The sequence below is a fragment of the Spea bombifrons genome, chromosome 2 (assembly GCF_027358695.1).
Source record: "Spea bombifrons isolate aSpeBom1 chromosome 2, aSpeBom1.2.pri, whole genome shotgun sequence".
In the NCBI taxonomy this organism is placed as follows: domain Eukaryota; kingdom Metazoa; phylum Chordata; class Amphibia; order Anura; family Pelobatidae; genus Spea; species Spea bombifrons.
In genome coordinates, this window is record NC_071088.1 from 35,944,875 (window position 1) to 35,968,105 (window position 23,231).

A 23,231-nucleotide genomic window follows, 5' to 3' on the forward strand; every position below is an offset into this window, starting at 1 on the left:
CTAGTGACTCTATGTGTGCATGTAAGGGTGGGATGTCCCTGTCACCTTGATGTTATCCTTCCTTCTTTCTTTCTGGTTCTCTCTCTTCCTTCTTTCTGGTTCTCTCTCTCTCTCTTTGTTGCTCACACCTTTATAGCCACCATGCCCAAACAGTCCCAGCCAATCATCTTCTTAGTTTGTGTCCACTCATCCTTAGGAAGGCACAATCTTGTACCTGCACCAGCTGCCTGTAGAGACCGCTCTTGTCCATGAAGTTAGATTGCCCCCACAGTGAAGTTGATGGTCCTCAGGGCAAATTCAGGGTGGGTCTTTGGAATGTTGGTATTGTCTCCTGCAATCCTTTTGTTGTAGGACAAACACAGGCTTGTCTCCAGCCCAGATACTATCTCCTGTTTATTGTTCCCACCTGGTAGAGAGATAGCCCTTTGATGTATTGTGAGTTCCTGGACATTTGGGTTTCTCCACTAGTGTAATTCCTTGAAACTGGTTTACTCAAGAGGAATCCCATTGTGTTGGGAGCCAGCTGTTGTCCATGGAGATTAATAGTTGACTTATATTTATTACATGCAGTATTAGCTTTTTAAACTTAAACAACACAACGTGGCGTTGGAACACAGAGTGATGGTTGCTGATAAGGGGAGTCTGTATGCTTATGAAGACTTTCCATCAAAAATCATATACAATAGTCATTTACAACATTAACAATGTCTACACTGTATGTCTGGTCCATTTCATGTTATTTTATTTGTTTACTTTCAAAAACAAGGATATTTGTAAGTGACCCCAAACTTTTATATTACATATTTTTTTTTTTTCCTTGCTTGGAAATGTAGCTGCAGTGGCCTCATCCCAAGTGGACTCATCATAAGTGGTCAGACAAGAGTTACACTGGGTTATCTAGACATCCCTCCCTGGCATTCATGACTTCCTCCAAATACTCTCCTGGCCATCTCTATAAATCTCCACTGTATCTCCCTTTCTTACTGGTATTTAGGTATAGATGAACTACTATAGGGAAAAACTAAATTAAGAATGACTCTCATTAAGAATAAATCTTTTTATGGAAAGTGTACTTAATGGTACATGGTTCCATTGCTGTCCACATCTGGAATTTAGAGGTTCACATCTGGATTACCCGAAATCCTGCCATGACGAAGCTGTGTGTCAGGCATTTTATCCAGCTAGACAGACCTCTACCTCTGGTATTAGCGTGTTTTATTTAGGAAGGAATGTTATTAAATAGAAACTCTTAGCCACTCTCTATTCATTAGGGATTCCTGAATTCAAATTTTCTAGTTGAGTAGGGAGTCTAGCTGTTAGTCTAGTGGTAGAGTCGGAGTAAACTAGGCTCCGTGTGATGATTAGGCAGGCATTTCATTAATTTTACAAAAGCAATTGTAACCTCAGTAGGTCACAGGAAGAGTGTTTGGTTTAGTGTCAGTTGGTATTGCAACTTCTCCTCTTTAAAACAATTAGGTAAATGTTTTGGGTTTTCTTATGTTTATTAATAATAAAAGTTAAGTTTTAGTCTTATTCTGTACTTTTAGTAAATCCTACCCTCACCTGTATCATACTTTTGAATGCACTTTAACATGGAGTAGACAATGTGTAGTCATACAATCAAATTGCTTGGAATTGGTTATATCCATTTCATTCCCCGTTGAGAACATGTTATATTATAATCTTACCAAGTCTTCTCAGTATAAAAACTTCCACCTTAAATTCTAACTGTGCATGAACACATTTCGACTTGCTTTATTTTTTTCTCTGCTAAGCTGTGACACACTGCACTTGGCTCAGCTCGCTGAACATCTGGAAACCAAATGTTATAAAGAATAAAAACGAGTGAGAACAGCAAATAATTTCTATAGACTGTGCCAGAAGAGAAGTGAACATGATGCTGTTGCTGGTTGGGTTATTCTTGCAGTTGGTGACTACAGCATGGGGACAATATGACTACTACTATTCACAGCACGACTACTCACCAGATGACCAATGGGCCAATCAATTTAGACAAGGGTTTAATTTCCAGTGTCCACATGGACAGGTAGTAGTTGCAATACGGAGCACATTCAGCAAAAAGGAAGGGTCCGACAGACAATGGAACTACGGATGCATGCCTACACCTTATGATCTTGGTGAGCCTACAGAATGTTGGTGGGAAGAGATTAATAGGGCTGGAATGGAATGGTAAGATATCAAAATTATTTCTTAGACTTAATTTACTATGTATTTCTGCTTGGCGACCATGGATCAGTAGAGGGTTTGATTAAATAACAGAAAACATCTGATATTTTAATCTCAAAACTTTTGGCAATAATGCCACAAAAGCAAAAATATTTGAATTTACCATAAACTGTTAGCTGGCTAAACTGAGATTTGATTTGACAAACCACAAGAAAAAAATACAAAGTTATAACATTAACTTTAATATTTAAGTTATAATGTGTTTTTGTTTTTGACTCCAAACTGTGCAGGAGTATTTGATAAACTATATCTTACTTCATAAGAAATAAAGTTACCCAATATTAAATACATCACATAAAGCATTTTCTGCATGTTCAAAAATGTTGCGGCTTGTTTTAAAACCTTGATTATGCAATGCTTAAGGGATTGCATTCCTTAGTAATTACATCTTTATAATTATATCGTAGATACGTTTTATTGATCATGCAATTATAATTAACCACTCCAGGGAAGGGCTGGAACCTTCCTGCAAAGGGAGCATATAAAACCAAGTGACCTCTGGCTAACACACACTCACTCTAAAACACACATACATACACGCTCCCTCGCTGCACAACACATCATTCATTCACATACTGGACAGACACACACACTCACCTGTGCCTGTGTTCAAGGCTGCTTACACCTGATTCAAGCTTCCACACTACGGCCTTGGGCTGCTCCTGTTTGAAGACTTGGGACCAGCCTGGAAAGGATATTGCCCCCTGTCCCCAGGCTAGCCAGCCCCTGGATGAGTCCAAGCTTTAGGGTGTGATCTGTAATTCATCTGGCCTACGTTCATGCTAATTCTTTAAATAGTTTTTAAATTCTGATGCAAATGAAACACAGCCAATTTGAAGACAGGCAGTTCTAGCAGTGTCCAAGGGGCACTTTTACAGGGCCCCTTTTTTAACTTTTTTTGCAGGACACTGATTGACCAGCACACAGCCCCAGTCACACAAGAAATAATGAGGGACAATAGGCAATTGTGCTCTACTTTGCTTTATATAGGGTTCCCTAGGTGAAACCCACACATATATGCGCATCTACACTGAGCATGCACTAGACAAGCATTTTGTTCTCAGTGTCTACTCCATGCCCTCATGAGCAGTTTTACATTTTGGTGCAAGTACGGATGGAAGATCTTTAAACTATGTAACTATGTAACTATCTAACAGCACCTGCATATAGTATAGTCTCCTTCAATTGCAACAGCCACACACAATGTCATAATGCAGCTCTAATCAATGTGAGAGACAGAAAAGCCCCTGCTTAATGTGGGCAATTCACACACAGACCTGACAGGAACATACAGACAGGGCCGGCCCTATAATGGGGCAGACTGGGGCAATTGCCCCAGGCGGCACTTTAGAAGGGGCGGCACTTTGCCGCCCCAAGCGCTTTTTTTTTGTTTTTTGAAGCGGAGGAGAGAGAGAGGGGCACTGAGTGGTTTTCGCTTACCCGCTCGGCGCCCCTCTCTCTCTCTCCTCTGCGGCGAGTCTCCCTGTTCGGTCCCGGTGCCGGCTTGTAATGCAGAGCGCCGGAAGTGACGTCAATTTTCGGCGCTCAGCATTACAAGCCGGCACCGTGGCAGAGCAGGGAGACTCGCCGCAGGACTGTTTAAAGGTAAGTACGGGGGGGCGGGGATCGTAGATTATGGGGTCGGCGAAGTTTAAAATGGCGCCCCCCCCCCCGGCGTCGGTTTTAAACTTCGCCCCAGGCGGCGTTAAGTCTTCGGCCGGCCCTGCATACAGACAATCCTGATGTCCAGTGATGTATTTGGTTTGAGATTGATTAAGACTTACCTCCATGGGCCAATCTCCTCTCTGCTGAGCACCTCAGTGCCATGCAAAGGGTACTATGGAGCCAGTGCTGAGTAAATGTGCTGTTTACAACAAAGTTTTATGGCACAGCGGTGCGCCCCCTCCTAACTCCTGAACGAGTCTCTTGAAGTACTTTGATGGGACAAAATTTGTTGAGTTGTTCGTTGCTTTTGAACGTCAGACATTTGCCCTGTGACTTAAAGTCCATTGAGTTTGAGTGAGCTGGTTAAGGGGATCTCCCTTGTAATCAGCCCAATGAGCAGTGGCAGATGGGGGTGACCCCCCCCCCGATGCCCTGAATCACTGTTTGTACCCTGAATTCTTTTGGATTTTTGAAAGGTACTATGGCGCCTGTGCCAAGTATTTGTGAGGATTACAAGAGAGATCTGTGATTTGCTTTGGTTTTGTGGCTGCATCCGTCCTCCCATCTTATACATCTGCAGCTGCTGTTGGACTGCATCTAACTAACTAGGGACAGTTGGAAACTATGTATAATATTGAGATATTGGCAAGCATAAGTGGCCAGAAGGATAGAAGTCTAGATGGAAATCAACCACCTGGCAATTATTGGAGTAAAAGTGCAAAAAAAAACCATATTCTCACAGTGTCAGCCTTTCTGAGATCTTCCCTCTGATACAATATTAATTTGAGATCTCATAGATACAAGAACAACAGAAAAGAACCAACCAGTCTATTTAGTCTGTTCTTTTTACTATGTAAGTAAAAAGCTCATACTGTTTACTCTAAGCATTCTTGAACTCCTGGTGTGTAATTCAATTAACTCTAACTCTAACTCTGTAAATGAATGCTATATGTATACTTATTTAAACAGCAAGTCAGAAAGTATCCTCAAGAAATCATGTCATGGAGAACTCAGTTTACATATTGCCATAGTCAAAGTATATACGTTTATACAAACTGGCACCAGTATGAATCAGAAACCTGTGACACAGGCTTGTAAACTAGAAACAGAAAACCATGACTGGCTGCACTTAAAGTTCTCAACCGTGAGATTCGTTGGCACTATATGCATTATTAGCGAACAAAGGTTCTCTTATTTTCCAGTCTTAAGGGAAACAATTGCAGTGCTGAACGATATTGTCACTTATCATTTTAAAGAAACAGCCTTGTCTAAACAATTATTATTATTATGGCCCTCTACCAAATTTGCCCAGTCCCTCCAGCGGCCCAGGCCCGGGCTGGCCATCTAGTGCACCAGGCAAATGCCCGGTGTGCTGCCGGCCGACAGCGCACTATACTATCTTGATCTGCCAGCAGATGCCATTTGATGTAAATGTGGCTGCTGGCTGGATACGCTTGGCCACATGTTTTGTTTTTATACTTAAGCAGTGTGTGAATGGAACCAAATGGCACCCGAGGCAGTAATGCTCTCTGGTGCCCCTGTCCTTGTTGGGAATGATGTAATGGTGCAGTGTTCTGATCTTCCGGCGGCTTCCAGGTTGTGAAGACCAGCTTCACAAGTAAGAAATGATCGGGTAGGGGAGTATTTTGATGCAACATAATAGTTAATTATGAACTGCTATTTATGGGGGTTTAGCAAAAGCATTACGTTACTTTCATAGTCCAGTCCGTGCGCTATATAAAAAAATGGTGGGAGTTCCCCTTTAAATATATATATATATAAATGAAGTGGATAACAAATGTAGAACATGCTTTTGAAAAGGCCCAGATGCAAACATAATATATTATTAAACAGTTGACCTTAAACTAATAAACGTATAATGCATCATTTTGGATGTTATAAACGGTATTACAATCAGATAAACCCCAAAACTGTGCAATATCATTTCCAACTGATAAAATGGCAAGGGATGTAATTCGTTAGATCAATGAGTCTATTTAGTGAATGGGTCTCTTCACTAAAAGGTTGAGTGTCCGGTCAAGTTAATGGGTCAACTCTACTAATCAGACTTCAATCGCATGCCCTTGCATACTAACAACTCACAGATTCACTCATCAGATTCACCATTAAGGTGACATGGGTTAAAGATAAAAAGAGAACTTATTCAAGTAGGCACATTCTTATATATGCACTAGTGGCCCTTACTGTTAGACGCCTATGTGGCATTTCCATTGACTTCTGCAGGAGTATATCAGAACGCTTCTGTGCAAGCAGTGATTCTTCAAGTAAGTGCCATTGGTGAAATGTGATTATTTTTCTCCTTTTTGATGAATCCTGAGAAGCCTTAAAAAATGGACTTTCATTTTTACAGGCAGTCACCTAACTTATGGCAACCAAAAGGCTGGATCTGGCTAGATCTCATCCAACTTTACCAGATAAGAATCTTACCAGATGTTTAATATTTTTATTTAGCTGAACCCCTCTTCATCCCACAAGACAGGAATGGAGAATGACAGCCACAATGCACAAAAGCTTCCTTCAGCATATTTAAGTTCTTTTCCAGTTACATTATGAACCGATTAAAAGTACGTAAAGTGCTTTTTTTATGTTTCACTTTCCATCTCTGTCTCCCTCAAATTTTATAGTCAATGACATTTGTTCAATACGATATAATGTCAGATTTGCAGTATATGATGAAAGAGTAGAACATTCCTTTTTTTAGATCCAGAAGTATGTTGGAATAGCTTATTTTAGATTATTTTCCTGCAGAAATGGTCCGAAATTTATTTACGAACTACTTGATTTAGATGCTCACACATGACAACATATTTGCCAAGGTGTTTCATCAAAATTATCATCTTCTCTGACAAGGCTCAGAAATCCAATTTATTCTTTGCAAGAAAAAGGGTAATTGTTCAGTCACAATTTTGCAATATTGCTTTTCTGAATTAATAATTTGCTGGTAAGTGAGCGAATCTGTGTATATCCATGAAAAGCTTCATTGAACAGAAAATGCGTGCAAGCAGAATTTAAAAGACATCATTTGCACAAATTATAGTGGTGGACACCTGCTTGAGACAAATAAAATAAATACAAATGAACAAAGGATCGCTCACCGAGTTGTTGTACATATATAAACCTACACACCCATAAACATAAAACATAAAATGCAATGCTTATTACAATAAATTCCAGTAACTGAATGCATTTCCCACAGACTATCTTGTTTAACAAAACAGACTACATTTCTGTAGAGCCAACGAGAAATACCATTTTATCATGCAAGATGTACACCCGCAGCACATGTATGAGTTTCAGTTACTACTTCTGTGCTGCAAAATGTAAAAGCGCACCTTCCGTATTCTGATGGTGCACAATCCACACAGAAAATCATGTGCATACATCTAAGCACCCAAATATCTACTAGGAAAAATAAAATGGCCGCCTTATTGGGCAACAGGAGGCCTGTTACTCTGCAGCAATTTGACATTATTTGACATTGAGATTATGCTGGCGTGGTCAGATTCACAACTGCCAACACACACACCCTGATAGTAGAGTGTACAAATCAATTTAATCCTTTCTCTGGCACACACTTATTAAATGTAACTTTCTTAAATGAATGCCTACTTTTATCGGTATCTATCTCTTTCTCTGGTTGCTTTGATCTTCTGCTCTGCTTGTCGACTTCATGTGGCAAGTTGACAGTTCTGGCTGAAACACGCTTGCACCACCTTAGTGTTTTACATACATTTTATTATGTCTTTTATGACTGTAAAACACTGTTATATACCCAGCAAACATTCTGAGCCTCTTCAAAAAGAGAGCCATCAAGGGAGGAAAAGTCATAATTGGGACAATCCCACAAATATAGCTCCACTCTTTTAGAAGATTATGTGCATTGTGTTTTTAAGAATACGCTAGTTTGGGTGAGAGTGGTCAGTATTCTTAGGAGTGTTTGTGGAAAGCAGTGTGTTTGGTTGAGTGTGATATGTGTGGCTGAGACATGGGATGTGTATGATTGAGTGCATGTCAGTTGACATGAGAAGAGACTACTTTGTGTGGCTGAGAATGGTACGTGTATTTGAATGTATGTCAGTATGCCTGAGAACGGCCATTATGAATTTGTATGAGGCTTAGAGTATTCTTTGTGTTTCATTTTGCATTAGCTTGGCTTAGTAGGTGGTCTTCTATAGCATTCTTCCTAACAACTATATTAACAAATTGCATTTCTGGATTTTTTTCCACTCAGCTAAGACCACTTTGAAAAAAATATGATAAAAACCATATTTTCAAACAACACCACATTTATGAAACTATGACAATCCAATGAAGAATATTTTCTAGGCTCAGGAGGTGGTGGAGGGAAGGAGCACAGTTCACACACTTGCACAGGTTGATGGTGGCCGCGGTATGTGTAGCATCTGATCAGGACCACTTTGATTCACCTTAGGTAGAAAAACTGAATCATTTGGCCAGGGGGGACATTAAATGTAAGTAAATGATTGCTCCAAATTTTTGTGCATGCAGGCTTAGGGACATGTATGCATACACATTAAATCCTAAGGTGTTGTCTACCAGGTGACAGGCAGCAGCCACCTGTGACCAGTTAGTATGTCAGCAGTAGCAATTAGTATATTTTCATGACCATGGTTGACAATGGTGAGAGGACGTTGTGCATGTGCTGGAGATTTTTAGCCCGAGGAGATGACTAATGGTCCTGTCAGTGTCGATTCTGGAACACAAGGACCAGCAGCAGGTTTTGCAGGTATATTTTAAAATTGTGTAATACAGCTGTCTATCCTTCTCTACTTTTTCACTTCTTTCTTCCACCCTTGTTCTTATTGCCCTTCATTTTGCTCTCCTCTTCCCTCCTTTCTCTGTTCTCTACTTTTTTTCTCTCTCCTTTAAGCATTTCTTGTTCTCTTCTGTCCTATAAATCTTAGGTATATAGGACATGCACCATCACACCTTCAAGATATGTACATGTTATTCTATTAATGGCATTAATGTGTATTTTGGCTACACAATACAAAGGCCATTTTAAGATTTATAATTCACAGCAGTATTGGTCATTGTCCAAATTTCCATAACATTATTGGTAACTGTGGCCAATAACAGCATACTCTTCAAGTGTTTAGCTGTTAGAGTGAGAAGGAAAACATTTTAATTGAACCAAATGGCTTTTTTGAGTGGTTCTCTAACCACACTGTCATTGCCAAACAACGTCAGTAACACAGACTTCATCAAGAGGTATCATTCCGATGCGGGCCGGTTCTTTCCTTCTTTTCTAAGCTTGTGTTTTGCTCCTTACAACACCTGGTTTTAAGAAAGTTCTGGAAGCCTAGTCTTTCTTCCAATGCACAGCTGGATCATTTTTTGTTTGCGTATTGTTCTGCCTCAGCTAGCTTGTCTTGAATGTGTCCCTTTAGCATTGCTTACGTGTCTTACCTATTTTACACCAGCTACTCTTAGCTCTGCCCTTTGTCTTATTTTATGCCTTTGTTCTATAGGTTGTGCATAGGTTTTTGTCCTTCATCATTTTTTTTAGAGGCCAAGGGAACAATTCTATCACAATGCTTTGAGGTTAGGAATCACTACTTCTTAGAAGAAGACAGCAATGCAAAGAAGGTTTAAGCTAGAATCATTTTAACTGAGAAATTTAGCAGACGTTCCCCACAAATACACTACAAAAAATTCAAATTGTCCAAACTTTTGTAAGTGGGATGTATTGATTTTCCTACAGAATGGATACACAGATAGGTGTGCAGTCTATAACTGTATATATGCCTGTCACTAACTATATATGCAGGAAAGTCTGGATTAATTAAGGCTTTTATCTCATGTTATTTTTTTTTTTACTTGTCAGATGATAGAAAACATTTCCCAATGACTTAACCATGAAAATAATCTAATTGCATATAATTTTACATCCAAAAGAAATGATGATTTAATCAATACGGCGTTTTCGATTCCTTGGAATGAGTGTGTTTTGAATTGAAAGCATACCAAATAATTTTGTTTGTGGAAGAGCATTTCCAAGAAAACATCACTCATGCCTAGGTAGATTTTTTGCGGTGCTCGTTTTGAGAAAGGAAACAACCGGAATGCTTGGATATTATTAAAGTTATTAAACAGATGTTTCATTTTATTTTTTCTTCGGAATGGTTAATCACAAACACACAAACCTTTAAGATACTTTTTTTCAGATAATATGGCAACAACCTATCAGTGTCTACATTTCTGCCACGTAACTTTTAAGTGGTCCTTGGCAAAATTTGTCGATGATGCAATTTTTTACCTTATCTTATCCATCTAAATGCATATGAGTGTCCCTTTTAAATTAACATTTTGTGTTCCCTTGAAATTGTGTCACAGTTCCAATCCAAGATCTTTCCTGCTAGTGATTGCAGCCAAGTCAACCAAAACTGGCACACAAATCAGATAATAGAAGGGGATATATTCTCCGCATCTCTTGATATACTAAATTAATAGATCTTTGGAATATTACTGTTCTTTATTAAAATTTACCATGTTAACGATACTAAATTGCTGAAATTTAACATTTTCTCTAGTTTTCCTAGAAATCTAGAAATTGTCTCACTGAATTCAGCCGGATGTTTCTAGTACTATATTGAATTACTAAAGGGTTAAACTGAGCAGAGAAGGTGACTGTGTAACCCTGAGAATCTGGCCATTATCTCAGAGGTCCCAAGATAAGTCAAATAACCTAGACTCCCCAAGGATGCATATTTGCATCAGTTCTACCCTTCAATGTTTTTATATAAGGTTTCATTTTTTTTATATCAAAGAAAACTGATTATTCTATAAACGTCTATGATGAAATACCACTGCTGAAGTACAAACAGAAGGGAAATATATACTTAATTCACTAAAAACAGTGAGAGAAAGAACAGAAACCAGTCTTGTCTGATAAAGAATGTAAAGTAACTAATCTTTTATGAATGTTCACATTTTCCAGAGAAAAAGGAAATTCCGTGAACTATTAGTATAATTCACACAAGTTTACGAATACAGATCTGATTTCATTTCACAATTCAAAGCCAGTGACTTGTTCAGGAATACAGAGATATCGATAATACAAGTTAAATACAGTTTGTGAATAATTTATTTCACGTTAGATCTCATGGCTAAATCACTAGACGCCACTGGCTACTAACAAAATACGCACATTAAAGTACTTTTTATGGGCTTATGTTTATTAAACCTTGGAATATACCAAATACACTTTTTCGCAAATCCACATTTAACTGTGACATTTATCAATGTAATTCTGGGACAAAGTACTACATCTGAAGCAGACTTCATGGTTTTGCTTTATCTTTGGTCCTTGGACTTGCATAGACTACATCTCAGTGATCTATCGGTGGGATTTTAGGTCACAAATGCCTATCAATGAAAAGGTTGCAAGTATAAAGTTTACCTATGGTGGCTAATTCCTATGTGACAGAAAGATCTTTTCATTGAGTGAATTCACTATAATTTGAAAGCACTATGTAACCACATTTTGTTGACATTTCTTTCTACGCACAATAAGAACATGTATCAGGCTCATACATGCCTCAGATCTTGTTCGTCCACATTTGTGCGTCACATTCATTCGCTTTGCCTTCCTGGAGGGAAGAAAGACTCATACTTCCTAAGTGTGGCACTAAATGAAAGGTGTGCACACGTATTGAAAATATGAGCCACTTTTCCTTCTGTAGGGTTGCAAAAGTTTCCACAGTAAAACAATGTAATTATGGCACTGTGCAAAAGCAAAATAACTCGAGGGAGGCATGCAGCAATGCCGCTGGCTTTAACGACCTGGGGTTTTCCCTTAGTGATCCAGAGACCTGGTGAAGCAGCTGAAGACCTCCCTATTCAAAATTAGTTTATTTTTTTATTTTTCGACACCCACAACATTCGAGTTTGTCATTCACAAGAAACATTGCCTAATGTGAAACATGCCTTGAACAAAAGAGATCTTTGAAAACCTACGATCTCTAAAATCCTTGATGCTTATCAGTCCACAGTAAGACAAATTGTCTATAAATGGAGACAGTTCAGCGCTATTACTAATCTCCATAAGAGTGGGCGTCCTGCAAAGATAACCATGAGAGCATATAGCAGAAAGCTCCATAATTTTGAAAAGAATCCTAGAGTGTCAGCTACAGACTTACAGAAATATATGGTATATGCTAACATCTCTGTCTATCAGGGCTGTCTTTAATGCAGGACAAAAGGGGCTTCTGTGTTGTTCGCACACTCTGCTAGCAACCTCTCTTTTTTTATCGCCCAAGGGAAGCAGGAACACGTTATGTTATGTGACCCTGCTCCATTCCTTGTAAGTCAGTTGATCTATACTTGCAGTTGCAGTGTTTCCATGTGTTGGTTATTTGATCTATACTTGAACTACATGATGGAGCAAATGAAGGATGTGGTAATGTGAAGGCGGGGCAAAGGGACTTTGGGGAGATAATGAGTGAGGGGGCTAGCACAGGGTGTCTGCACATCTAAAGCTGGCCCTGATCACGACTCGTACATCTGTTTAATGTTAGTTGCCCGCAGCATTCATTTGATATGCGATCTGCATAGTATTACTCTCCTCCCCTGCCCTGCGCATTTAGCTTGAGGATGTCTCACCCAGAGTGAGTTTCATTATTCTTTATAAGTGGGGTTTATTGCACCTCAGTTTAATTTTTTTGTTTTGAGATTTTTCATTCTGTATCAACCATTTATTTTTTATATATTGACTTTTAAGTAATCCCATCCATAACATATCAATACATAGCTGTGCAACATGTCCCTAATTATTTACACACCTATTATTTATTTAATTGTAAATGTTGACTCTAGATCAGACAATTAAGCACCTAGTGCGAAATGCGTTAAGCATGTCGGCTCTGTGTCTTTCTTGGTTATGCATGTAAAATAAAGAAGACTATTATTACCACAGCAAAGTTAATGGAATTTATCTAACAGGAGTTGTGCTGAGTACTGCTATCCTTTGTTGCTTTTATATATTTTGTTGGGGGGTCAGATCAACTTTAATGACTAATATATGCAGAAATCCAGATAATTCCAAAGCGTTTGCATACTTTTTCCTGTAACTGTATCTAGTGTTTTTTTTTGTTTGTACATGTGGACAAAATAATGGCAAGCGAGTCAAGTATCAGATATCTTATTATACATAATGAGTGCTGGTGAAATCACCAGATATACCCGAGAAAGTACTACAAAGGCCACAAGTCTACAATGGCTGACCAGGGACCTGTTAGAATGGTTTTGTTTTGTTTTTAATATCACCAGGCAACACATAAGGCCATAATTGGAAATTATTCTAGTCTTGATGCCTGAATAATTGTAATTTTAATAAAGACAGGAGGCGAGTATTTTGCATTACTTCCTTTAATGACACCAACAGCAGCAAAGAAAGAGTTAAGAAAACAAACGTAGTAACCAATAGAAACACAGCATGAGCCAGGTATATAAACCCTTAGCCAACCCCCTTCTTCCTCTTGACGGACTGTGAACCACGAACCAGGAACCAACAACAGCCGGAAATCAACAGCAGTGCAGCCCAACCGGGGCAGGAACCGGAACCGGAACCGGACTCCAGAATCAGGGACACTCCAAACAGGAAAACACGTCCCGAAATGAGCAACCGAACAAAGACCGCCAGGAGCAGGATTCACGCTGAAAGAAAAGAGAGACACATGACAGCAAACCGCAGCAAATCCAGAAGGACAAAACCCCGTACAAGGAAAAAATCTCAAAGGCAATATACCGGATAAAAGGGAGAAAACAACAATGAAGAAGCGCAAAAATCGGACCTAACCAATACTCACCCCAAAAAGAAAACCTGAAAGGGACAGGGAGAGGGGGGAAAATACTCGCCTCCTGTCTTTATTAAAATTACAATTATTCAGGCATCAAGACTAGAATAATTTCCAATTTTAAGGCAAGACAGGAGGCTTCCTATTTTGCAGTTTTAACGCCAGACACAAGCGCAACCGCCGCCGAAGACACAGACCGAAAGTAAAAAGCCCTAAAGGTAGCGGCCCGAGACCAATCTGCCGCCCTCAAGATATCCCCCAGAGACCCCCCAGCACGGAGAGCACCGGATGCTGCCGCGCCCCTAACGGAATGAGCCCCGAAAGAAGGCTCAACCCCAGCCAAGGAAAGAAGCCAGCGAACCCATCTGGCCAACGTAGGAGAAGAAACTGCCCGAAAGGCTTAACATAAGAAATAAGAAGCTGGGAGACCGAAGGAGGACGAACAGGAACAGTACGAGAAAGGTAAGCGCGGACGCACCTGGCCACACAAAGCCGAGGATCGTCCAAGAGGTAAGGATAAGACACGGAGGAGGATAAAGACTTAGTCCTCCGAAACACCCTGAAAAAGGAAAAGGAGACGCGATGAGCATCAAACGCACGCACATCGGACACCCTACGGAACGACAAGAGACACAAGAGGGTGGTAAGTTTCGCGGATAACTGCCGCAGCGAAAGGGAATCATTGTCTGGCCAGTTCCGGAGGAAATCCAGAACCACAGCGACATCCCATAAGGAGTAGTAGCGAGGAGCCGGCGGACGGGAGAGCCGCACTCCACGCAAAAGACGGCAGACAAGGGGAGCCCTACCAACAGACTCGCCCGCGAAACCCACATGACCGAAAGAAATAGCGGAGCGAAAGACATTGATCGTGCGGTAAGATTTACCCGCAGCGAAAAGCTCAGCCAAAAAGTTCAAGACACAGCCTAGAGAGGCCGAATGGGGATCCACACGTCGTCCCAAGCACCAAGCAGCCCAGCTGCGCCAAGCCGACCCGTAAGACTTTCGGGTGCCTGGAGCCCAAGAGTCGCGGAGCAGGGATTGAGCCGCCTCCGATAGACCCGAGCCTGCTCCGGGTCCCCCGAGATCGTCCAAGCAACGAGCAGCAAACGCCCCTCCAGAACCAGTGGGTGGAATTGACCCTCCGGACCGACAAGGAGAGACGGGGGGGAGGGGAGAGCCAGGGGGTCGAGGATCGACATCTCCAGCAGAGCTGGGAACCACGGCTGCGAGTGCCAAAGAGGAGTCACCAGGACCAGAGAGGTCCCCGCTCGGCGAAGGTGGAGAATGACTCGGGGAATGAGAGCGAAAGGAGGGAATGCGTAAGCGTCGGAAGTCGGCCAGCGTTGAGAGAACGCGTCCGTCGCCCTGGCCTCCGGATCCGGAAGCCAGCTGAAGAAAGCCTCCGTTTGGCGATTTGTGCGAGAAGCGAAAAGATCCAGCTGAAAAGGACCCCGCGACCGTTGGAGAGAAAGGAAGACCTGGCGGTGGAGACGCCAATCGCTCGCGTCCCTCCAATGTCTGGAGAACCAGTCCGCCAGCAAATTCTCCGGACCCGGAAGATACTCCGCCTGCAAAGAGATATTGCGGGCCAGAAAAAATCGAAAATCTCTTTCGTCACTTCGGTAAGGAACTTTGAGCGCACGCCCCCCAACCGGTTGATGTACCGGACCGCAGAGACGTTGTCCATGCGGAGAAGGAGACAACAGTTTGAACGATCCCTGGCCAAACTCTTGATTGCAGACAATTGATGTGCAGAGTACGCTCTTCGAGAGACCAGAGACCTCCGGTAGCTGCCGAGTCGGACGCAGCCCCCCAGCCGAGAAGGCTGACGTCGGACTCGAGAACGAAGTCCGGCTGAGACCCGAAAATCGCCCGCCCATTCCAAGCCTCCATGTGACGAAGCCACCACTGGAGTTCCTGACGGACCTCGAGAGTCAAGCGAACCGACTGATCGTAGGACGGGAGCTGTCAAAGATGACGCGCCTTGAGGCGCTGAAGGGCCCGGTAGTGAAGAGGAGCCGGGAATATCGCCTGAATCGACGCCGATAGGAGACCTACCACCCGAGCGAGGAGACGAAGGGAACAGGAGTCTTTGCGGAGGAGAGAACGGATCTCCTTCCGAATGGCCACGACCTTGGACCTGGGGAGTCGAAGAACGGCCTCCCTGGAATCTATCTCGAAGCCCAAGAAAACTATACGCTGGGTCGGAGACAGCTCGGACTTGAGCTCGTTGACAATAAAGCCCAGTTGGTGAAGGGTATGAACCGCGAAGTCTGTGTGGGAAAGAAGAGTTTCTCTGCAATTGGAGAAGAGGAGGATGTCGTCTAGGTAGACGATACACCGGATGCCCCTGGAGCGAAAGAGGGCCATCAACGGCTTGAGTAACTTGGTAAAGCACCAAGGGGCTGAACTGAGGCCGAATGGTAGAGCCTTGAACTGCCAGACGTTTCTGCCCCAGCGAAACTGAAGGAAACGTCGGTGGTCTGGGTGGATCGGGACAGACAGGTAAGCGTCTGTGAGGTCCAGCCTGGAGAACCAGTCGCCCTCCATCATGAGATCCCGAAGGAGATTAATGCCCTCCATTTTGAAGTGGCGGTAGACCACAAAGGCGTTGAGAGCCCGAAGATTGATAACCGGCCGAAACTCCCCGGAGCGCTTGCGCACCAGAAAGATCGAACTGAGGAAACCGATGGGACCCTGAGCCCTTTGGATAGCCCCCTTGTCTCGCAACGCGCAAAGTTCCTTTTCCACTAAGGCTTGGTCGGGCGCAGACCTTCGGCGCGGAAGAGGAATATGGGACTGGACGGGAGGACAGACAAAATCGATCTGAAAACCCCGGACTGTCTGGAGGATCCACGGGTCTGAAGAAATCAACCCCCAATTGTGGGAAAAAAGGGAGATCCGGCCCCCGACCCGAGGAAGGGAAGAAGGATAAACAGAAATCTGACTTACCGAATCCGGAGCGCCCTCTGGAGTAGCCGGAAGTGCCTCTGCCTCTAGGAGCTCCACGCTGGACGAAAGGCCTCTGCTGGAAGGGGGTCCGGAAGGACGAGTAGTTCTGGAAAAACTGGCGGGAGCCTTGGGACGAGGAGCGGCTGGCGACCCGGCCCCGCGGTCGTCCAGCCCTGCCGGAAAAACGAGGCCCCGCTTGGAAAACCTTCCGCATCGACAGCTTGGCCTTGTTCCAAGACGCGAGGAGGGACACATGGCGGTTCAGCTCCTTCACGAAGGCGTCCCCGAAGAGTAAACCGTTCGCGGCTGCCCCCAGATCAGTGGCACTAAGCTCCGCCAGGCGGGGATCCATTCGAAGCAAGGCTGCTTTACGCCGTTCAGTCGCGATGGCCACATTGGCATTACCCAGGAGACACACCACTCTGAGCGCCCAGTCTCTAATGGTTCTAGGATCCAAAGGTGTAGACTGAAGGAAGGCTTTATCTGCCAACGACAGGATCTGCGTAACTGGACCCACCAGGTCCAACAATTTATCCTGGGTAGTTTTCAAGCCCTGTTCCAGACCCTTTCTAGGGTCTCTCTTATTCGCCGCCAGAAGGGCGACCACCTTAGGGTCGAACTCCGGCGTAAGCACTACTTTGTCCGGAATGGAGGGGCGCGGGCACTCAGCCCTAAGTTTGTTGCGCGCTTCTTTAGGCAGGGATTTACGCAACCATTTGTGTATGTATAGCGCGATATGTTCAGGTGGGGACCACTCGGTGGCCCGGGGGTGCCGCATGGAGTTGGGATCGAAAAGGGATGATCCAGTAGGATCCAAAACCGGGAGGTCAGTGGCTGAGGACGCCATGTGTTGCGAAATAGAACCGCCTGAGGTGTGCTGGAGGTCGGTCGGGTGGGGCTCATCCACCAGATACTCACGAATGAAGCGTGAGTCTTGATCTCTGGACGAACCCAGATTCAAAGAGGCATCAGATTCATTGGAAGAATCAGCCCGCCATTCATCTATAATGGATAACGGCTCCTTACGCGAACTATCCTCGCCAGGTAGCTGGAGGCCAGAGGTATGGGGAGCCTCAGATAATTTAGGGCGCTTGGCGGGGCCTTTGCCTTTACCAGCGGACACGATGGTGCCCTTCCAAGGGCGTTTAACATTGGCCTGTTCCTCCTCTGACTTATCTGAGTCAGAATCCGAGGGGACCGTAACCGGGTCAGCTGACACAGGATTAGACCCCTGGGGAAAATTAGCTGCCATCTTAGACATAAAGGCATCCATGGAGCTAGAGAATTTAGTCTCCAGCCAGGCCATAAAGGTCTCTTGAGAAGGAAGGTTATCCTGAGACATAATTATAATGTAATGACCTCAGTCAGGAGATAGTAGAAAAATAAACAGGGGCTCAGCCTGGTAAATCAGCGGTGAAAATAGTACAGGGGCCCAGCCTGTAATAATGCGCAACCGAAATAGCACAGAAGCTAAGGTAGGTATCTAAGAATGAAACCACCTAAAGGCAGGGACCATACGATCTCACCAAGAAGAAACGGAGGCAAAACGAGCGTGCACGCCGGCAGGGATGCAGGAGCAAAGTGAGAACTGCCGGGAGAAACAAAATGGCGACCGAGAACATGCGATATCCGGCGCCAAACAAAAGATGGCCGCCGGACGCGCGAAAAAGACTAACCAAGATGGCGGCGAGATCCCGCCTCGCGAGATCTCGCCGCCATCTTGGTTAGTCTTTTTCGCAGGGACAAGGAGACCCGACCGAAGTCGAAAGAAGGACAAGAGAGGCGGCCAGAATGCCGCCGCACGCAGGAGAAAGAAAACCGCGAGGTCGGAAAAGCCGGCAGGAAACCGGGGAACGGAAAAGGTAAGGGGACCTGAAGAGGCAACAAATCCCTCCCCCGGCAGAGGAGGGGAAACGGGGACCGGAGCAAAGAATCCGGTCCTCAAATGAGAGACAAACGCCGAGGGAGAGAGGCAAGGGGGTAAAACGACACGAAAAGGGCGGCGGAAATAAATAAACAAATAAGTAAGCAAGAGCAATAATACCAGGTATGAGGAAAAAACGGGAGAAGAGAACTCCCAACAAAAGGTACACTGACCTGACAAGCCGTTGGTGAGCAGCAAAGAAAGAGGAAGAAGGGGGTTGGCTAAGGGTTTATATACCTGGCTCATGCTGTGTTTCTATTGGTTACTACGTTTGTTTTCTTAACTCTTTCTTTGCTGCTGTTGGTGTCAGTAAAGGAAGTAATGCAAAATACTCGCCTCCTGTTTTGCCTTAAAATTGTGATTCTTCAAGATCATGAATGCGCAGATATTAAAAGGTGAAACACACACATGTAGTGGTGGGGTAAAGGTAATGGAAAACCCTTCCACTTAAAGCTAAGGGGTAGAAGCCCAGACACTTGCAATTCCCACATAAATATCGTAGTGCGGCCACAGTGCTGCCTTTTTGCCTCTATATCTACTTTATAGGGGTTTTCCATCACCTTTCCCCACCGCAACTTATGTTGTGTGTGCTTCACGTATTGCTCTAAGCCTCAAGGAATAAGCCGGCATCCAACCTGATGCTGAGGAGTCCCATTATCCACATATCAAATGGACAACATTACTTGCGAACAACCAGCCCCATCTAGTGGAATGGTGAGGCTTTACACTAAAGGTGTACATCCCTATTTTGTATTTATATGTACCTGTATGTAAATTAAAGGAACATATTTATTTATTTAAAAATTACAAAATTGATCCTTTAATATAATTTTCTTTTCAGTGTCAAGTCTATAAACTGTTGCAGTTAATGGATGTTGTAAAAAATATTGCTTTTTGGAGGTTTTTTGGTGATACTTCTACAATATTTTCATTTGCTGTTTTAGGTATCAAACATGTTCAAACAATGGGCTGGTTGCAGGCTTTCAAAGTCAGTACTTTGAGGCAGTTCTGGATCGAGAATGGCAATTTTACTGCTGTCGTTACAGCCGAAGATGCTCCTATGCTTGTTGGTAAGTTAATTACTAAAGGATTACTTAAGGATTATTTACTAAACCAGGACATTCAGCTTAGGTAACATTATATATTTTTTATTGAATAAATCGCATTGAAAATACATAATCTATTGGTACTAATCAGTGTCCACTTAAGACCCGTTTAGGCCCTCACTGGTAACAAAAAAAATAAAAAATAAATTGAATAAACATACTCTCACCTTGGGACCCTGCTTACACCCTCCTCACCTCTATTGTGGTGGTGCCATGGTGCCAGTAAATGAATTTTACCCTGAGGCATCTGTCTAGTGTCCATAGTGGATAATTTGGGGTAGATCCATTGAAAGAGTGGTTGGTAGCATTCAGTATTTTTTTCTTCTGTAGAAACGTGAATATGATTTCTTTTTTTTCAAATTACATTGGAGTGCAGGATGGCTATGGCATACATTGATGACATTTTATTTCATCACAGGCTGACGCAAGATTATCCTTCTCATTATGGAAAAGAAGTGGATATGGTTCTTTACTCATATGGATATTACATCAGAGGAGCAACTACTACATTCTCTGGAGTGGAAAGGTTAGTGTATATTATCTATTTCTACAGCATCATATTCATTTTATGTAGTATTTAATTTATACAGCGCATGTTACGGTGCATATATTGAAAGGGTATGAACAAAACTAGAATTGACAAACTTAGACAATCATTTTACAACTTCTTATACAATGTAACCGCACAAGCTGAAATTTTATTACAGAAATATCAGTTTGCTAACGAGATAAAACGGCAACATACCTGATCGCTTTGCTAGTATATATTTTCTTTGAACCTTCACATTTAGCCACTATTCGGCTCTTGTTCTAAGAAAAGTTCTCATATTCTTCATTTCCCGTGCAAAATTTTAGTAGCGAAATACACTAAAGAAACAGATATATATATATATATATATTTCTGTAAGTATTATATATATTATATATAAAACCAATATATGCTATTGCACTCCAAACCAATTCTGTTGTAGCCTGGTGGTAGGTAACAAGGCAAAGTAATATACACAGTCTATGGATAGTTACCAGCACTCTGTCTTTTTCCAATAAATACAAATTCCTCTTTTGCAGGTCAACGTTTCAGTCTTTATTTGACGTGTCCTGATGAAAGTCAAATAAAGACTGAAACGTTGACCTGCAAAAGAGGAATTTGAATTTATTGGAAAAAGACAGAGTGCTGCTAACTATCCATAGACTGTGTATAATTATATATATATATATATATATATATATATATATATATATATATATATATATATATATATATATATATACACTAAGTGACCTTGAATGAATAAAAACATTAATTCCTGGATACTTTTTCTTTTTTTCTTCCATTTAAAGGGATCGCCAGTGGAAGTATATAGTATGCAGAATGACAGACTTCAACTGTGAATTTGAAAACTTCTAGAAATATGTCCTTCCTAAAAATGATTCAAAAAGGAAAAAAATGCTATTTCTGCTTTTTCTATGCTACATCTGTTTAAAATGTAAAATCTTTTAATGTTTGAGAACAAATGCAGAAGGGTAGTTAAAGGGCCATTATACCTTTTGTTTTAGATTTTAACATTTAAGCAGACCTCATTTGTAATTTAAACAGCATCAAGTAAGTAAAGGGACTTTTTTTGCTTAAACTCTTAAGGGAATGGATGTACAAACATAAGGTTTGTGTAATAGTTTTATTAAATGTTCGAACAAAAGTTTAATGGCATATATATAACAGCGTTAGGTTTAGTATATTGATGTTTGCTAGAAAACACTATATAATGCTCACTTTGTTTTACAAATACAACTACTACAAATACTTAAGGATACAGTGCACATTAGCACACTATTGGGAAAAACATAAAAATGTACATGAAATATAGAAAATATAAATTTATGCATAATAAATTCTACGCAGCTTTTAAATTCTGACTGAATGCTGATGAACAGACCTTTACCTCTGTGTCAGATATTAGACTGTCAATACCTTTGTGAGTTCTTTAATACGCGCATTCTTCCTAAAGCAAAAAAACAAAAACAAGCACTTACCGGACCTAGATCTTCCTCCGAGATCTGATCAGTATCTTTTTTTTTCCTGTGCTTTTTTTCACCAACGGTTGCTTAGATTATCTTGCACAGGGTATGTGTTACGGCAGAGAAACCCAAAATAGTTTAGCTGCATCTCCTGATTATGGAGATACCCCACATCCTTAGTTTTTTTTTTTTTTTTGTTTTGTTTTTTTCTTATTAAGTTTTCTTATTGCTAGAGGGCCATAACCATCCCCTACACAGGGTAGTATTTTTTTAAATGTTTATTTTTTGTATCTTTTTATAAAAAATAAATTGCACTGTTACGCAGTATGGTACGGTGCCGGTACGGCACCGGCACGGGGAACTCTGATCTCTGACAGGCGGGGAAGGTCTGCGCGATGGACGCAGAAACCCCCACTGCTAGCCACACCTGCTTCTGGCTGCACGCTGCCCCGGCTACATGACAGGGGAGTCAGAAGCACTGGTAAGTTGGGGGAGGTAGTGTTAAATGGGGGGCATAAGGCATTTCTGGAGGCAGAGTGCTCTATGAAATGCCTTTTAACCCCCTTAATGCCACTTTGCCTCCAGAAATGCCTTTTCAACCCTCTATACACCACTCTGCCTCCTGAAATGACTTACACCTCCCTATATGCCACACTGCCCCATAATATGCCTTTTAACCCCCTTAATGCCAGAGTGGCATATAGGGTAATAAGGCATTTCTGGAGGCAGAGTGTCACATAGGGGTTAAAAGGCGTATCAGGGAGGCAGAGTGGCATATAGGGGGTATAAGGCATTTTTGGGGGTAGAGTGGCATTTAGAGGGTTAAAAGGCATATCCTGGGGCACAGTGGCATATAGGGGGTATAAGGCATTTCTGGGGCAGAGTGACAAGCCTGGGGGCAGATGTGCATAACTGGGGGGGGGCAGGTTGGAAAATAGAAAGAAATAAAACTACAATATTTTTCTCAATCATAGCTTTTATTAAAAAAATAGTTTACATGAATTAACATTTACTGGTAAAACTTTTTTCCTATAGGGTCGTCTTATATTCAGGCTTTTTTCCCCTAAATTAATATTCAGATTTGGGGGGTCATCTTATAATCGAGCAAATACGGTATATATTTTTTGTCCAATTTTGGTGTGTTTACAAACACTGTCATTAAAGGAAACAGATCAAAATTGGAGAGAAAATTCAATAACAATATTACAAAGATATATATATATATATATATATATATATATATATATTATATTATTGCTAACAGCAATCACACTCCTACCATGCCCAGGCAACCAGTACATGCTAGAACCTGGGCATGATCGTGTGATTGCTGTTAGCAATCACACTCCTATCATGCTAAGTCAGCCAATACATGCTGGAATCTGGGTGTGCCTGGGCATGATAGGAGAGTGATTGCTGTTAATCGTATATATAAATATTGTTATTGAATTTTTTTGTCCAATTTTGGGGTGGTACTTTTAT

At 42.1% G+C, this 23,231-nt stretch overlaps 1 protein-coding gene across 1 annotated transcript; it reads left to right on the forward strand.

Moving 5' to 3' along the window:
* The first annotated feature begins 1,795 nt into the window (after window positions 1-1,795).
* DPT (dermatopontin) lies at window positions 1,796-21,641 on the forward strand. The gene is made up of 4 exons (XM_053457506.1): window positions 1,796-2,190; window positions 19,572-19,697; window positions 20,152-20,259; window positions 21,075-21,641. Exons 1-4 carry the CDS (start codon window positions 1,895-1,897, stop codon window positions 21,139-21,141), a joined length of 597 nt encoding a protein of 198 aa, XP_053313481.1. The 5' UTR covers window positions 1,796-1,894; the 3' UTR covers window positions 21,142-21,641.
* Window positions 21,642-23,231: the final 1,590 nt, after the last annotated feature.

What these genes read in the sequence shown, in the direction of transcription:
- DPT (XM_053457506.1), top strand. Translation starts at nt 1,895, where the DNA reads ATGATGCTGTTGCTGGTTGGGTTATTCTTGCAGTTGGTGACTACAGCA. An exon ending in AGATGCTCCTATGCTTGTTG is followed by an intron (nt 19,698 to 20,151) that starts GTAAGTTAATTA and finishes ATTTCATCACAG; the next exon opens with GCTGACGCAAGATTATCCTT. An exon ending in ACATTCTCTGGAGTGGAAAG is followed by an intron (nt 20,260 to 21,074) that starts GTTAGTGTATAT and finishes TTCCATTTAAAG; the next exon opens with GGATCGCCAGTGGAAGTATA.